Genomic DNA, 17,226 nt, shown 5'->3' on the forward strand with positions numbered 1-17,226 from the left:
TTTTACAATTTTTGTGCAATGTTTAGGAAAAAATATGATTAGATCAAAATGACTCAGGCTGCTTGATTCTGTCATTACGTCTCTATGTGCTGGCTACCGTTTTGGAGAACATATACAAGACGCGAACTTTTGAAAGGCAATTCAGACAATTGTTTTTATGACAGACGGCGTTTCTAGTGTCTTGCTGGGGAATACTGATCACTGTAAGCGCTTTTCGATGCAAGAGCGAAGCACAATGCGCGATAGCCGCTTGCTGCATCTCGCTGTTACTGAACTGTTACAACTTCAGACCACTAGCAGGAAATCTCCTTTTCTTGGTCGTAATGCTGGCTATTCCTACGAGTACATTATAAGGAACTCCTACGTGGCCAATTGAATTATACGCGAATACTGTATTCCCAGCAAACTGCACAGAAATACTGGCAATCTGTAGAAACTGCTTTCGAAGATCTCGTCTATATATACGCTGAGGTTTCTGAACGTTCTTGGCTGATAATTGCAACTGTGGTGTCACTGCGTGCGACGATCGTAGCCGATTTGATTTTTTGGTGGCCACCTACAGTCCAACATCACTTGATGCTTTAACCTTGTTTCCATTGTTTTTCCTTTGGTCGGAAAATTATCCGGTACGCAAAACGTAGAAATAATGACATCGATAAGAATTAGGCATTGTAGATCGCAGGATTGCTGTAGGAATTGTCACGATTAGAAGGCGAAAAAGTAGTGATTGCATTTGTAATTAATTTCCAAGAAGTCCGTTATCTGCATCGAATGAAGTGCGGCGTCGTCGACCGCTTTCTAGAATTAGACGTCATACTGAAGCCTAAACATGTTCTGCCAAAATAAGGTTTCTCTCATTGACACAAAATAAAGATGGGACAGAGCCAGTGTCCTTTTCCGAAGTGACACGGGTACACCTTCAACATGTGCACACGAAGCAAGAGCATCTGCACGTGCACGGGGTGCCGATGCAGTGCCGGCTGCAGTAATGGTAATGGGGGCACGATTTTCTAGGGTTTTGCAAGGCGGACTAAGGGACTTTTTCATATCTGGTTCTACTTTTATCTGTCAAGCATCGCGATATTTCGGCTTAGTTTTTGGATCACATAAAAAAAGTGACTCTCCTTGTGGGAAACCAACTGTATTGTTATTTGACAGTCTGCTGAGAGAGTGTGGAGGAGGTTGCTTTTATCACAGTCGAGCGTGCAGTCCATGCACACTCCTATGTGGCGCTCCCCCCACCCCCCGAGGGGCATCATCTCGTAAGTGCTGAAGCATGAACATTGCGTCCAAATGTGGCTACTTAGCTGCGATTCATCGATGACGAATTAATTTTGTATTCCCATTCCTGCCAGAGACTGAGCACCTCCAGACTTTTTTTACAGGAGGAAGCTGCCGGCGGACTCACAGGTGGTTTCTGTAAAATGGGGAAACGTTATAGATGGTCTCGTGCTGGGACGCGCCCGAGCTGTTCAGCTCTTCGCAAACAGTAGCGCCAGGATCTTGTAATCTTTTCCTGCTGGCAATAAAACTTAGTGCTTTGTGCGCCGCCTACAGAGAGCGCGCCGCGGCGCACGTTGATTACAGGGCACAGCCTTCTAGTTGAAAGGACCTGCACTATTCAATGCAGACTAGGTGTCAAAAGTCACCAGCTTCTTAGTCTACATAAAACCCACAAAAACAATGCTAGAGAAAGGAGCTAGTGCCTGTATTCTATTCTGCTGTTAACTTAATCGGATGGGGCTCCTTCATTTCATTTCATTTCTTTCATTGCTGCTCTGCAATCGAAGCTGGCGCCTCTTATAGTGGCTGGCCCTGTCTCTATTAAGCTTTACAACCTTATTTTCGCCATATTTCTCGCTGGTCTGCTTTTTTCACGTTGCGCTACCTACCGCTTCCTGGGTGTTGCCTTATTGTTCACTGAGCTGCTGCGCGCTCTTCCCGCAGGCACGGTGGATTGGAAGCGCCGGGTATAAAAGCAGTCCAGACATAATTATGGCGGCAGTCAGGTTCGAAAGGCCTGTATAAAACTCCCGAGGAAGTTTCGTGAGCAGTAAAGCTATTAATAGAAACTGTTATCACGAACAAACTGAAAATCGCATTCAAATTTGGGTGCTTTTGAGAGACTCGTTGGGCACTTGGATTTAGTCATGCCATGCTGTCATCGGCACGTTGCTCCTCAGGAGCACTCGAAAGCAGCCGAGCGGCCAGTGCGTCCTGCCTTTCTGTTGACTTCAATTGCCGCGGGGACAATATTTATATCGGGATATTCGTAGCGAGGCCACCCATTGTTACCATGGCGGTCTGGAATCAACACCAGATATATCGTGCGCAGGGGGCTCGCCTTGGCTCCGATAATGTGGAAGGAAATAGGCGGATCAACGCCCTTAGTTTCAAAGCTGAGAGGTAAGCCATAACGAGGAATGGAATATGTTGCCCCCGTGCTGTTCACTGAGGCCGGCTTTACTTGGGTACATTTGATTACAACTCTAGGAGAGAAATTCTAACTGGCTCCGGTACCTAGTGGGTAATTATTGGAATCAACGCATTACAAATTGAAAACGGGGGTTTCTGGGGCGGCGACAGTGTTTTGAAAACAAAAAAAGAAACAAATTTTCCCCTGCAGTGAACTGTTGCAGAGAATAGCAGGTTCTGCGAAAACCTCCAGTAAAGGGAGTTTGAATTCCCCCCTAAGTAAGGAAATAAAGTGTATGAAAGGGTAGCGGATGCCGCTGTCCTGTCCGTTTGCTTATTGACTTGTTTAGACGCTTGACAGTGCTTACTGTGTCATTCCGGACCACAATGAACGATAGTAACATCTCTCGGCAGAAGACGTCTCAGCTTGCATTGGGTGTAATCAAGGGTTTTACTCAGCCACCTTACGATGAGGCGCCATCGCTGCACGCAGAGCGAATGCCAAATCTTTTAGTGTGTACTGGTGTACATTAGACAAGTGAGGCTCCGTGCGAGCCACGAGCGAATTATCGATAATCTTGAGATTCTAGGTTGTTTTTGATATAGTCTACGGCGTACAATGATCCGCCAAAAGACGTCCCTTAGTATCTAGAAGAGGGTTGTAGCGCCGAAAAAGACAACACACAGCAAGCGAGACGGGTTGCGCCTGTCTCGTCTCGCTTGCTGTGTGTTGTCTTTTTCGGCGCTACAACCCTCTTCTAGAAACATGCACCAACTAGCCCCCCAACAAGTATTACTCGGTCCCTTAGTATCTTTTTTTTTCACGAAAAAGAGTCCAAAGTCCATATATTCCCAACAGAAAACTGGGACTCGCCTGCGGTGCAGAGAACTGTACCGTTTATTTCATTTCAAATCAGCGAACGACAGCGGATGTTTTGCGATGTCCTGCCGATAGAGTGCCCGCATTTCGACGCAGTCGGCTAGCACAGCTCGAGCCTCTTGCAGACTAGGACCTCGTAGTCTTTGAAGTTGAGCTCCTGGCCATCGTGCGCTACGTAGAGGGTCCTGTGGCTGGGCTGCACCTTTCCGACGAGCACGCCGTCATTGGTATGGACGCGGCCGACGAAGAGGGGCTCGTTGTCGGCTGCGCGACCGCCATGCACGGCTCCGGACGGCAGCTCACCATCGGAGGCAGGCACCCAGCCCATTTTGTCGGGGGTCTCGGTCGCCAGGCACTGCGCGAACGATTTTAGCGTACGCATGTTAGCTGCACCATCACCGTGGACGGGTCTTAAATGCGTGGATGTCTGGGAGGGCTAGCGATGGCTTTTCTTGAACTTTAATTCTGCGATTCAGGCAACACACCACTGGTAGGAGTGAACTTGTACTGAAACAACGTCAGTATTTTATGGACACCAGGTTGCCCGCACAATCGCGTGTGCCAGCTTAACTTCTGATTAAAACATAGCGCGGGATATAGGTTCTGCGCATGCGTGTTGCGTTCACTCATATATGCCTTCAAGTCTTACACAAATAAAAGCGATGTCTAAAAAGTTGAACAAATAGACCTGCCCTTCCCAATTTATCCTGTCTTGCGGGAACTCCCTTTGCTTGATTATTTTCCTCCTCCCACTCTGGGCACTGAAAAAGTGCAAATCATAAACGCCCGAATTAGCTTTTTACGCTGTTTTAGTCATGTCGAAGAGAGGATCAGCTATGTACCGAGGCAATTCGGTAGTTGACGAGTGAAGAGCCACGTTTTAAACCCCGTTCTCACGCCTCGGATTTTCTTTTCGGGCAATAAATAGCGAAGGCGCACCTGGTACTCGGCGTGCGCGTGCGCACCGCCACTCCAGCTGACGTAGCAGCAGGAGTTGGCAGGCTGCGCCCAGCCGATGAGCGTCTCGCCCTCGTGCACAGCGCGTGCGACGTACACGTCCTGTCCGTTCAGAGTGCCCGCGCTGAGAGCGTGGTACGGCAGCCGGTTCTCGAAGCACTTCACCCATTCGCAGCAGCACTGGTACTTGGTCACTGCGTCATGAAGTAGGCAAGTCAGATTCCCGTCACGCATGTACCAGCAGGACACACGGGAGGATACGACACAGAAGCCGCAGCAATCACTGACCAGAAGGGCCTCTGCTCGTAGCTTGCCTACCTTGATCATTTTTCATAGCCCGTGGTATACTTTCCTTTTCCTGCTTTCTTTTTGCACATTCCGTGGGTGAGATCTGAGCGGCTTTCATTTCAGACTGCCTTCACATTGAAAAATACCGCACGCAGTCACTTCACGATTGAGTTATTTCACATCGCCAAATGTCACCCCGAATTAACTAATATCAAATGACCTCACCAACTTGAGCTCATTTTTCTTTTTACAATGAAGTAATTAAATTACGATGAAAGCACGCAGCCGAGTATTTACCAAGGCACGCATTGAAGCTGCAGTGAAGCCTGTAGCTTGTTTTTAAGCCGTTAACATTCGTCACGGATTTCTCTCCTGCAGTATCAAAACTAAACGTCATTCGCAGTCCCTTGGACTGAGTTCTCAAAAAGCATTGAAGCATTCCCGGCAAAGTTACATATTCATAAAAATGGCTCTGGTATAACCACAACGACGAATTTGCAATTCAAAGAAAAACTACCTTTAAAGGTAAAACCATGCTGCGGTCTCGCAGCACTTTGGGGAAATATAAAAACGCCTCTAAGACGTATCGTTGAGTTGAGTTCGCTGACCTAACACCCTAACACAACAATCAGAGACGCAAACGTTATGCCATTTCTATGAGTGGCATGTTCAATATGCATCTTCAGTGGGTTCAGTGCATAATGAATATACCACAAGCATTGGTGTTAAGATATCGTTGTCATGTTGCCGAAGTGTTCTGCGGACCGTGAAAAAAAGCTCCAGAAGTGTCTTCCCTCGAGGAGTGGAGCACCTTTCGAAATAAAAAACCGACAATAAAAATACGCACGTTACTTTTAGCAGCGAAACATGTCATGTGTTGAAACCTCGTTTTTTTTTCAGTATTTTCAAGCCCCGTTGAAGAACATATTTTCCATGCTATCCCTAAGTTAATGGGTTTCAGAGCTTTGGCTTGCGCACAAGTAACATTTTTTTCCGTCATCCGTACGTGAGCTTAAGCATGCTGACAACACCGTTCTGTACTTCCTCCAACGACAGCTGCTAAATGTTCTCGTGTCTTACGCAATGTCGGCACTTGACACCGTTTGAATTTCCTATGCATGCGCGTCAGTTACATCTACGAGCTTAGACAGCATAGGCTGCTGCTGACCTCTGGCAGCCTCTCGTGGCGGTTGTTGAGAAATCTCGACGAAAGCTTTTATCCATAACGCCGAAAGTGCTGGCTGCAGATTGCATGATGTGTGCTGCGCCGTACGCGACTGTTCTCGGCAAATGAAACTTGCCTTTCTTCTTTAACTCCCTCCCTTATCCCTTCCCTTACGGCGCGGCTCAGGTGTCCGCCGATATATGAGACAGATACTGCGCAATTTTCTTTCCCCAAAAAAACAATTATCACAGACTACGCAATTCATCGCACGGACATTCCTCTTTCTACGAATCAACTCGAAACAATCAGGACCTGTCGCATTCGTCGGAAGTCTTGCTGAGGCCTCTCAGTCAAGCCCATTTCTCACACTTCATGCCCGCAAACATTTTACATTCCACCTTGCGTCGAAATACATCAAGTGTCATGACTACTAGTAGTTCAGCTTGGGAACACACACATTGAACACAATTTTCGACAAAGACGCGTACCATCTGCAGAAAAGTTTGGCGCTAAACCGCCGATTCAAATTTTATAACCTGTTCACAAATATACACACCAATGAAACACTGCAGGAATTAAGTGCACTTAGACCACTACCGAGTCATTTTCGGTATGGCACAGGTCCTATCAAGGTATCCGCTCGTTAAGCTTCCTTTCGCTGTCAAAGCTGTGGACTGCTTCAAACATACCTGAGTAGTCGGCGTCAGCCATGGTCACTGCGGGCGGTGTCTTCGGCGGGAGAACACAAGAGCTCACTGGCCTCGGGAACGGTGGCTGACGGGCAAAAACCTCAGACCATATATAGGCATGAGGGATCTCGGGCAAGAAGGTCCTTGTTGAAGGTGGGCAAATAAAGGGGAGGAGGCACTTGAGCGAACGTACGCGCCTCTTTGCACTTGAGCAAACATACGTACGTACGTACCCACGGCGCGCATCCTGGAGGAGCGAGTGAGAGAAAGAGAGGGTAGGGGGTGTTATTCAGCCTGGTCGTCCAAGGCAGTGTCCGATAACCCCAGTCGCGGCAAAGTACAAACGTGCCTGATAAGATCCAGCGCAGCGAGGCCTCAAGGAGGCGAGCGGTGATAGAGATGCACAAGCATATATCGCTGCATATGTCGAGATGGCCCGAGTCTTAATGCATAGATTCAACAATATCAGAAAAGCTCCCGCCGAACACTTGGAAAATAACCGTGAAGTCTTGGTTCGAAACCGTCGCTTTGTATTGTCTGAAGCTCTTGAGATCTCAGCTGTGCTTAAAATGATTAGCAGGTCTGCCTTATCCGTTCTGCTTTCCGCAGACAACAAAGAAACCCTTCTCTCCTAGTATGCAACACCCTTATTGTTTAATTTTTGTGACTGCTGGGTCTGCTATGGCAATTTGTGCGCAAAAGATTGATTTGTTTGCGTCTGATTGTTGTTTTTTTTTGTTCGTGCGTTTGTTTATTTGCTTGTTTTTACATATACTACCAGCTTGATTTGAGGCTGTGCGTTTGGCTACGAAATAAATGAAATTAGAGCAAATGCAGACTAAGATTAAACATAATGCGCAGTTATTTAATTCAAAGAAATAACGGTCGGTGCAGGCCATATCAGTTCATGTGATCTGTGAGGCAGAAAGCATGTGAAATCATGGACAATGGCCTTAGTACAGCCGAAGGAACATAAGCTGAAAATTAACTTTCGCAAATGAAGCCGGGACCCGCCGCGGTGGCTCAGTGGTTAGGGCGCTCGACTACTGATCCGGAGTTCCCGGGTTCGAACCCGACCGCGGCGGCTGCGTTTTTATGGAGGAAAAACGCTAAGGCACCCGTGTGCTGTGCGATGTCAGTGCACGTTAAAGATCCCCAGGTGGTCGAAATTATTCCGGAGCCCTCCACTACGGCACCTCTTCCTTCCTTTCTTCTTTCACTCCCTCCTTTATCCCTTCCCTTACGGCGCGGTTCAGGTGTCCAACGATATATGAGACAGATACTGCCCAATTTCCTTTCCCCAAAAACCAATTATTATTAAATGAAGCCGGCTGTTGGAAATAAATGGCTTCTTCCAACCATTCGTTTTGCATTCTCGTTTCTCTAGCGTCACAGATGAAGCAACTTTTCGCCACGGAGAGGACTTCCATCATCCATGCTATTCTCCTAGATAGCGCATAGTTGCGTAGTGCACAGATTACGAGTTACGCGCGCATCTGGGGGAAAAGGGAACGGTACACTTATTTACAGAGCCCAGTTTGGCGCTCCAGAGCCAGCTCTCAATCAATGACGTGCGCACCTGACCTGTGCTCAAAAGCTGCGGCTTTGCCACGAAATAATTTTTGGCCCGACTTGGCGCTGATGTCTCATTTATTTTCATTTATTTTCTCTTAAAAGTATACACGTATACGGGGCTGATTAACGAATATGATCAGATACAGCAGACTGGAAGGCGTCGAGAGCGGTGATGAACCCGACGGAGGTCGGAAGGTGGTTCCAGTATGTGCTAGTCTTTGGAGAAAAAAATTCGGAATAAAGGTTTGTTTTGTAGCTTGGTACTCCAACTTTGAATCTGTGGTCTATGCAGGGTAAGACTTGAGTAGTGGTAATAAGAAGCGATTGCTTTAGGCTTTGGCTAGTGAAGTTAATTTTGTGAAAATTACATAAACGAGAAATACGACGGCGTATGAAAGTTGAGGAGGATTTAATGCTTTCGTCATAAGTTTTAAACTGGCTAAACGATAACAGTTGGAAAGAAGTGATTTAACGTCAGGATCCCAAACATAAGAGGCGCACTCTAGTTTCAGGTGCACAAGAGGCTTATATAAAATTAGTTTTAAGGACACAGGAGCAAGAGAAAAGTTCCAGCGAGAAAGACCAAGCATGCGGATATCATTATTAGCAAAAAATGGCAAAGAATTTTTGGCTAAATTCTACAAACGTGCGAAAGCAGAATTGCATGAACGTCAGCTTGTTTTGTAACTTTACTGTTGGCTTTCTAATATTGCCTATTCGTGCTGTTTTTCATGTCTTAAATAGTAAAGTGTTAACGTAGTTAAACCCAGTAGGGCGAGCGAAAGCAACTGAGGTGGCAACACCGCCTCAAAGGCGACCGCATGAAGAAACACGGCACGAGCAGCGCGCGTCTATCGCCGCCGCGCGGTTGCTCGCGTGATTGCGTCGGGAGTATCGGCCAAACGAAGGTGCTAAGAGTGTAAACGATGTTATGGGATGGCGGTACCGTCGGCAGTAATGGCATAAACCCAAAAACATCGCAACATCTTGCTCGGGGTTGCCCATCGGAATAGTGCTTATGCACTACATGTCCAATGTGCGTTTTCTACAATAGGTTGGCAGTACGCCAAGATATTATAAGATGAGAAAGAACTTAGAGTTATCAAGGAAATAGATGCATGAAGAGGACTGTTTAGGCGTGCTGTCAGCAGCAAGGCCTACGAAGAAGATGCAGGGAAGTCATTAACCGGCTCTTCAATACTCATCAGAGCCCCCCTCAAAGCGGATGTGGTGGCGCTGTTGTTAGCTGCTTTCCTACTAGATTTAATGCAAACTGCGTTGGTGCGGAGAGAACGCCACGCTCTATCACACCACTTGGGGATGTCCGGCTAGCCCAATAAACCCTAAAGTTACAAATCCGTCAGTAGAACAGGGGATGACATTCTGACCAGCTCGGACCCGCAAGACCAGGTCGCGCTGGTTGAGCGATCCGAAGCAACAGCAAGCTTCATTTGGGATCCTGGACAGAGGAACGCCCATAGCTCAAGACCGTTTCCCATAAGCTCTTCCACCTTGGGGTAAAATAGTAATTTATCTCCCTCTCTTGAAGTGGCATTGGAAAATAGTACACACAAAGATTCATGTAGCCCAGACAAAATGCGACTTTTGTGGCTTGTGCAATAGAACTCGCGCGTGTTCAGCGAGCGCGATTTACTTGTCCTCCCTCTGACCCTCTCCGACGTAAACCACTCAAACTCGTTCTTTTTCGAAATTCAGCAGGCCAGCACTTCTACTTGCTGGCCACGCAACACTTGTGAGAACGTCAAGCACGTTCATTGCGTATGCAGTCGTCTTATATGTCCTCGGTATTCAGCCCGAGCATCGTTCATCTGTGCCACAAAATTCATTTAGAACAGAGGCATCTATAGGAAGCACTGGCAACGGCGGGAAACGTGAGGCAACCGAGGAGTTCTGTTTTTACTTCTCCTTGAAACGGCAGTCCTTAACAAAAGCACTGGGTCAAAGAACGATACTTGTACTCCAGACTGTTTCGACAGGGTCAAGAATTAACGGAGCGATGACGGCCTTTTATATGCTTTCACAATTAAAGATAGCATACTGAAATTTTCAATTCTCATTTTCAATTTTTTTTAGTGATAACCGTGCACATATACAGTTGCGCCAAATTTGGCGTGTAACGTACTGGCGGCAGCCTTGTTGTGGTTAACGCTTTACTACAATCTAATGCGCAGTGATACGGAGCACCAAACAGGCGGCAACTCTACCGGGAAACTTCGACTGGAAACTACATGAGCAACTTTTCGGGGAACGGTCGGGTTCGCACTTTTGTCTCGTTGCGACCGTCTGAGGCACGCACGGAGGTCAGTTTTACCTTTCCAGCTGTCGGGACGATAGCTCGTTGAAGCATAAAACCGCAAACTCCATTTGTGGAAAATGTCTGCCTAGCAGGAAGCGGTGGAAAATGGATCTCTTTCGCATTTTTACGATGTGCGCGAGAAAGGACAGTTTCGAGAAGGCCTGAGAGTGTGAGAGCTCCGCACATCTAGAACGCGAGCAGAGTTTGTCGCTACTCTTCAAACTTTCCACGTCGTGGCCTGAATTAACGTAAAGTGTAGACAGTGAAGCAACGATCCGCCCGCTCGCGAGGAGATGAAATGGCCCAGATGAAGAAAAGTTGAGCCTTGTGTCACTCGTACGTCGGCAGCGTTCGGCCAAGTATTTTGCCGCAAGGGGAGCCTCTGCGCATTGCCACAGAAAGACGGATGAGGCGCCTGAAGTTGCCTTCTGAGGATGCCGCGAGAAATGTAACAGGAACGTTACCGGAGAAATTCCGCGAACGTTATAAACTTTAACTATGCTGACCAAAATACCACACGCTTACTGTCATGAGACGCTAAGTTACCGCTTTATAGAGGCTAAGTTCAGTTTGTTTCACTTTACATTTCTTTTTAACCGATGTTTGTTAAAGCCTGCCAAGCCTAAGCTTTGTAAAGCTGCTTTGCGAAAAATGAAGGCACCATTCAATCAACTGCTTTGTGAAAAATAAGAATGAGCCAAAGCGCGAGCAAACAATCTTTATATCACGCATTTGCCTCCCGAAACAGTTTTTTTAGCTCATTATTACATTCCAGAGTGGGTAATAAGGGGTAGCAAAATAGGGCGTTATAAATTCATTGCGACCAACTGGTATCGGTGACATTGCACTGTTATATGCGAATCACTACTCCTAAAAATCACCGAAACCTTGCCAAATGAGCGTATTATAGCCTCACGTTTCAATCAAAATATAGCCGTGGCCATCACGGCAAGGTGCGGAACTTGCGGCCTTGTGCTCAGGAACAGAACGTTGTGCCCACTCAACCACTGTGATCGGTTAACACGCGAAGGAAAACAAAGGTCTGAATGATGTAAAGCTTGGCGAGTTGATAAGTGGCAGCCCAGTTAATGGGAGCAGCGCAACATATATAGACAAAGCAAAAAGACCACGATCTATCTCACTAAGGAGCGCCTCATTCCCATTTCGCTTAGCGCTGTAGTAAGTACGAGTTCACCCCGCGGTTTCAGGACACGTGTGTGGTTTGCAGGCACCAAGGGCGCGATTGAAAGACAATTGCGTTAGCCGGCCATCTGTCGCTCTGCGTGAGAAGGAGTTTGCCTATCTATACCAGCATGCTACCTGATGCTTTATATCATTTCTTTATAATCTTTTTTTCGTGGCGCCTGGTGTGCACAGTTATCAATTGTTTGTCTGTTTTTTTCAATTTCGGTTTCTTAACCATTCAGTTGCCTGTCAGCGCCTGTGGTGCGTTTTTTTTTCTCTCTCTGCCTTTTCTACCACATACTGTTCTCATTAACTGTACTGACAATCATGAACGCCGCAGGCGCGTTACGGCTAGTAATAACTAACCTGTATAGAGTCAGAAAACCGCGTGACAGTAAACAGTAAGTTGCATGACCATTTGGTGCCAAAAAGATGCAAGTTACGGCAAAATGAGAACAGTTCGACTACAAAGGCAAGCTCTGGTACGGTGTAGCCCTTCCGCTTTGCTTCGCGCATATTTTATTTCGCGCTACAAACGACTAAATAATATAAGCAGTTCTTCCTGCGGTGTTTGTGAAAAATGCCATGTTTTTGAAAAATGCCATGCTCTTCGCTTCTAACTTGCGGCGGGCTAGATGACATTGTGGATTTTTCTTGTATTTGTTACCGTTCTTCAATGACCCAATTTTGGGAAATACGAGCGCATTGTTTTCGAAGGAGGAAACAAGAAAGTAGGCGTAGCGTGTTTTCCCCCTTCGCCAGAAAATAATGCAGTCATTACCCAAAGCGAGCCACATGGAGATCATGTACCGCACTATAAACTAAGAATGTATTATCGGCCACTACAGTTTGCGGCATACGCTCATTGGGAAAAAAAAAATTGTTTTCCTGCCTCGCGGCCCAGCCGCCTGGTAATGTTACCGGCTGATGAGGCATGCTCGTTCCCAATCGCCTTCAAATATTTCAGGCGATTAGCTTACGTGACTGCTTCGATATAAACTCATTCACGCACACCCGCACCCTGCAAACTTTTATAGCATCTAGTCCCGTATTTACTCGCATAATGGACCCACTTTAAATCTCAAAAACATTTGAGGACGCCTTCGTTATGTGGAGCAAAATGTTAAAAAAAATTGAAATCGTAAGAACAGGACAAAAATAGACTGGTTGAATAAATAGTTAATATGGTACGACTCACCTTCGAAATAATAAAAAACGCACTCTTTAGCATGATTTCCGTGTCCGAGAGCTTAAGTCCGCACGTATATAACTAGCGTAGCGGCCCTTAATGCTGTCTAAACAGCAAACGAATTGAATTCACTATAGCACAACTCGCAGCATTAAACGCAAAGCCCAACCGCAACAAGTGCTGCAATACTTGATGTGCCAGATCGAACCGAGAAACCCTTTGAGACAAGACGTGGTTTCTATTCGTTTCTTGTTCCTGGGTTCCTGTTCCGTTTCTGGGTTCCTTGCGGAATACTCTCATTGGCTCTTCGTCCAGTAAGATGATATATTGCAGTCTTGACGTTCACATATAGCATTTTTAGTATTGCGCAGTTCTTCCGGCGTTCCAAAAAGGACTCCTGCTAGCATTCACTAACATCAGCAGCAGACTGCGCGAAAAGAACGGGGTGCGATTATTACGCGAAAGGAAAAAGATTGCCCTTTCTGAAGGGGGTGCGTTAATTATGCGAGCGCGTTCATCACGTCAGTAAATGCACCCATGCTAGACGAACGCATTCAGAAGCCTTTTGAATCGAATGGTATTCGGAACCGACTGACTGAACTTTCCTCTGTGTCCAAGGAACGCCGCTGTATTTTGCAAGCTCGTATTCTGCAAACAACTGCTGCAAATCAAGCTGAGGCGGGCTACAAGCGCATACGCAAGCCTTCTGATAGCTGGGTACAGCTGCACTTGGATTCACCGCCCCCAAGCCCGACGCCTTCTGACTGAACTTTCCTCTGTGTCCAAGGAACGCCGCTGTATTTTTCAAGCTCGTCTTCTTGAAACAACTGCTGCAAATCAAGCTGAGGCGGGCTACAAGCGCATACGCAAGCCTTCTGATAGCTGGGTACAGCTGCACTTGGATTCACCGCCCCCAAGCCCGACGCCTTCTGACTGAACTTTCCTCTGCTGGTGTGCCGAGTGTCTCGCATCATTTTGGCAGCAGCGGCAGCGACGGAAGGACGTGTACTAATCTGCTGAATTTCTGCAACTTTGCAGGTTGGTCAAAACTTTCTTGCTTTTATTAGCCTTGACCGCGCAGCTGTCGCTGCCTCGCTGCTGCCACTGCTTTCTGTAGTGTTGTGAAGTTCTTGATCCGTTTCATGTAAACATGCCCCCAAATAATGAAAAAGAATGTTTGGCTTGCCATGGCGCTCTGCCTAGCACTGGTTTCTTGAGTTGTACCGAATGTGAGAACGACTATCATGTAGGGAAATGCTCCGGTGTAACTGCAGCTTTCTTCAAAACGAAGGAAGAATCGCTTCAGACAACATGGAAATGTCCAACATGCTCAACCGCAAGGCTGAGAGGAGCTAACGGCAGAAAATTGAGTACCGACTCTGACATTCTAGTAGCTCTCGCCAGCATCAGTTCAAAGCTCGAGGCCATAGGCCCACTGTCTGAAAAGGTTGATGGAATTGAATCCTCTATTAATATGATGTCTTCAAAGTATGATGAAGTCCTTGAGGCACTGAAACGGCAAGTTGAGGATATAAAGAAATTGAATAAGCGGGTTGACATGCTCGAGGAAAAAGACCACAGTGAAGAGGTGGCAAAGCTCCGCGAGGATTTAAATGAGCTAGAGTGGAGAAATAGGCGCCTGAACCTCGAAATTCATGGTCTTCCCGAGAAAGATGATGAAAACCTGCTCAATACTGTCAATGAAATTGCCCAGCAGATAAAGGTACCTGAGCTTACCGCAGAATCAATCGGGGCACTGCACCGGCTGCCCGCCAAACAAGGTAAAGCACCTGGAATAATTGTTCATTTCCTCCGACAGAGAGACCGAGACTATTGGCTTTCACAGAGGAAGGCAGTGAAAAACACAAAAGATTCTGTGTTCATCACAGAAAATCTGACAAAGGGGAACAGAGAACTGTTGTTCAAGACGAAACAATGGGCCAAAGTCTACAACTATAAGTTTGCCTGGCATCACAACGGCAATATTTTGCTTCGCAAGGCAGAAGGTCTTTCCGCACAGGTCATACGGAGCGTAGACGATCTCTCAGAGCTTGAGTAATTCTTTTCCTCCATTCATAAAGAGTATTTAGAGGACCCTTATGCGTCATGTTTGAGCAATGTTTTAAACCAAATGACTTGTGTTCGCTTATCAAAGGAAGACCTGCATCAACCCTTACCTTCTTGCACCTGAATATGCAATCAGCCCGAAATAAGAGTGATGAATTTTGTGCATTTCTAGAACAATTTTACTTTGATTTCACAGTCATCATGATGACTGAAACGTGGTACAGTGACACCAGTGATGTGATGCATCTCAGTGGTTACAACCCATTAGTTATGAACCGTGAATGTAAGCGCGGCGGTGGTGTTTGTCTATATCTTAAATGTGGAAATGGCTATGAAATTATGAGTGACTTATCACTGTCTACTGATCATTATGAAGCTATTTGTGTAAAGAGTGGTAATTTTGTGTTCTCTGTCATGTATAGGCCACCCGAAAGTGACCTAAACAAGTTCTTTAGTTATTTAGATTTGATGTTTTCCTCTGTAAATCAGTGTAACTACACAACGGTTCTTGGTGGTGACCTTAACATCGACATTCTCTCTTGCACCGTGAAACAAAAAGAATTTTTAATGATCCTTGAGTCGCATTCATTTTACAACGTTGTAGGAACCCCTACACGCGTTACTGCAAATAGTGCAACGGCAATTGACTTATTTATTACTAATATTCTTGATAATAATATACTTAGTGGTACTATAACAGCAGCAATTAGTGATCATTTACCTATATTTCTGGTTGCCGATCAGAAACGTATACCCGCAAAAAATTGCATGCAAAGTTTTATCATTCAGGATGTTACAGAAAATACACTTCAGCTGTTTCGAAACGAAATAGCTATCACACGCTGGCATGACTTGCTATGTTACTCTTCGCCCAATGACGCATATGACCATTTTATTTCACTGTTTTCTTCCATATACAAGAAGCATTTTTCATATAAAGTAGTAAAGAAACCCAAACGTGCACGAAAGCCCTGGATGACTAATAAAGTACTAAAAATGATAAAAGTTAAAACAAGGATGTATCACAATTTTCTTAAGAATCGTGATCCTGAATTTCTAGAAGATTTTAGAAAATACCGGAACTTGTTAAATAAGTGTTTGAAACGTGCAAAACGCGACTATTATGCACATCTATTTGACGGAATTACGGATTCTAGACAAGCATGGACGAAACTGAGTTCAATTCTACCTTCCAGGAATCAGACAAGAACTTTGGAATTAAAAATAGATGGCCAACAGTACGAGGGAAAAGCACTAGCAGAAAAATTCAATGATTATTTTCTCTCATTAGTCGAGAGTACTTACAACACCGACGCCCAGCGATATCTATCTGCCCCATTAGAACATTCCGTTTTTTTTAATCCTACTGACGAGTGTGAAGTCCTGAATTTATTCCATGCTTTGAAGAGAAGCAAATGCGAGGATATAGATGGAATAAAAATGCAGCCGGTTAGCTTTGTCATTGACCTTATTGCCCCATACCTAACCCATATTTACAACCTAGTTTTGTATACCGGTGTATTTCCAGAGAAACTTAAGACTGCTAAAGTGACAGTAGTGTACAAAAGTGGAGAAAAAGATAACTTAGGGAATTATAGGCCAATATCAATATTACCAATATTTTCAAAACCACTCGAGAAAATCATCTTTATAAGACTCACTGGTTTCTTTGATGCTAACTCTGTTATTACATCATCGCAATATGGCTTCCGGACAGGTAGATCTACTGAGACGGCTCTACTTCACCAAAAAGAATTAATTTTAGATAATATTGAAAGGAAGCTACTAACACTAGGACTATTTGTGGATTTCTCCAAGGCTTTTGACAGAATCAATCATAATATCCTACTAGACAAACTGTCTTGCTATGGTGTTCGTGGTATTTCTTTTAATTTGCTTCAAAGTTACTTGACAAATCGACATCAAGCAATATGTATAGGAAATGAAATGTCCTCATTACAAAAAAATAAGCATGGCGTACCTCAGGGGAGTATTCTCGGCCCACTGTTTTTCAATGCTTACATCAATGACCTTGTATCTCTAGATAGCACCATAAATTATATTATATACGCCGACGACACCAGTACATTTTTTACAGGAAGCAATGCAAATGACCTTGTCAAATCCGCCAACCTATTCTTGGACAAACTATGTAAATGGTCAAGCTCTAATAACCTAAAAATAAACTGTTCCAAAACAAAAGCAGTTCTCTGTCAAGCTAAACAAACAAATGTTCGCATTAATCCGCTGAAGTTCGATAATACTGAAATAGAATTTTCTTCATCAGCAAAATCCCTGGGTGTTGTTTTTGATGAAAACATGCTATAAGATTTTCACGCCGAAAACATACAAACTAAACTGTGCAAAGCATTAGGTATAATGAGAAAAGTACATTTTTTACCCGTCCCCCAAAAACTAATGCTTTATAACACGCTTTTTGCACCTCATCTATTATATTGTCATCTTGTTTGGGGTACTGGCACCAAGAAATCACTAAAT

General features: G+C 45.2%; 2 protein-coding genes across 2 annotated transcripts in view; one reads left to right on the forward strand and one right to left on the reverse strand.

Annotated features, from left to right (window-relative positions):
* Positions 1-17,226, forward strand: part of LOC144114333 (uncharacterized) — a 35,470-nt gene that overhangs the window by 4,819 nt on the left and 13,425 nt on the right. The gene's annotated exons all lie outside the window — the stretch shown is intronic.
* Positions 3,291-6,553, reverse strand: LOC144114331 (uncharacterized). Its single transcript, XM_077647980.1, has 3 exons — positions 6,395-6,553; positions 4,235-4,446; positions 3,291-3,650 (listed from the first exon to the last, which is right to left on the reverse strand). The coding sequence occupies exons 1-3, from the start codon at positions 6,414-6,416 to the stop codon at positions 3,396-3,398; spliced, it is 489 nt and encodes a 162-aa protein (XP_077504106.1). The 5' UTR covers positions 6,417-6,553; the 3' UTR covers positions 3,291-3,395.

This window comes from Amblyomma americanum, chromosome 1 (genome assembly GCF_052857255.1).
Source record: "Amblyomma americanum isolate KBUSLIRL-KWMA chromosome 1, ASM5285725v1, whole genome shotgun sequence".
NCBI classification, from domain to species: domain Eukaryota; kingdom Metazoa; phylum Arthropoda; class Arachnida; order Ixodida; family Ixodidae; genus Amblyomma; species Amblyomma americanum.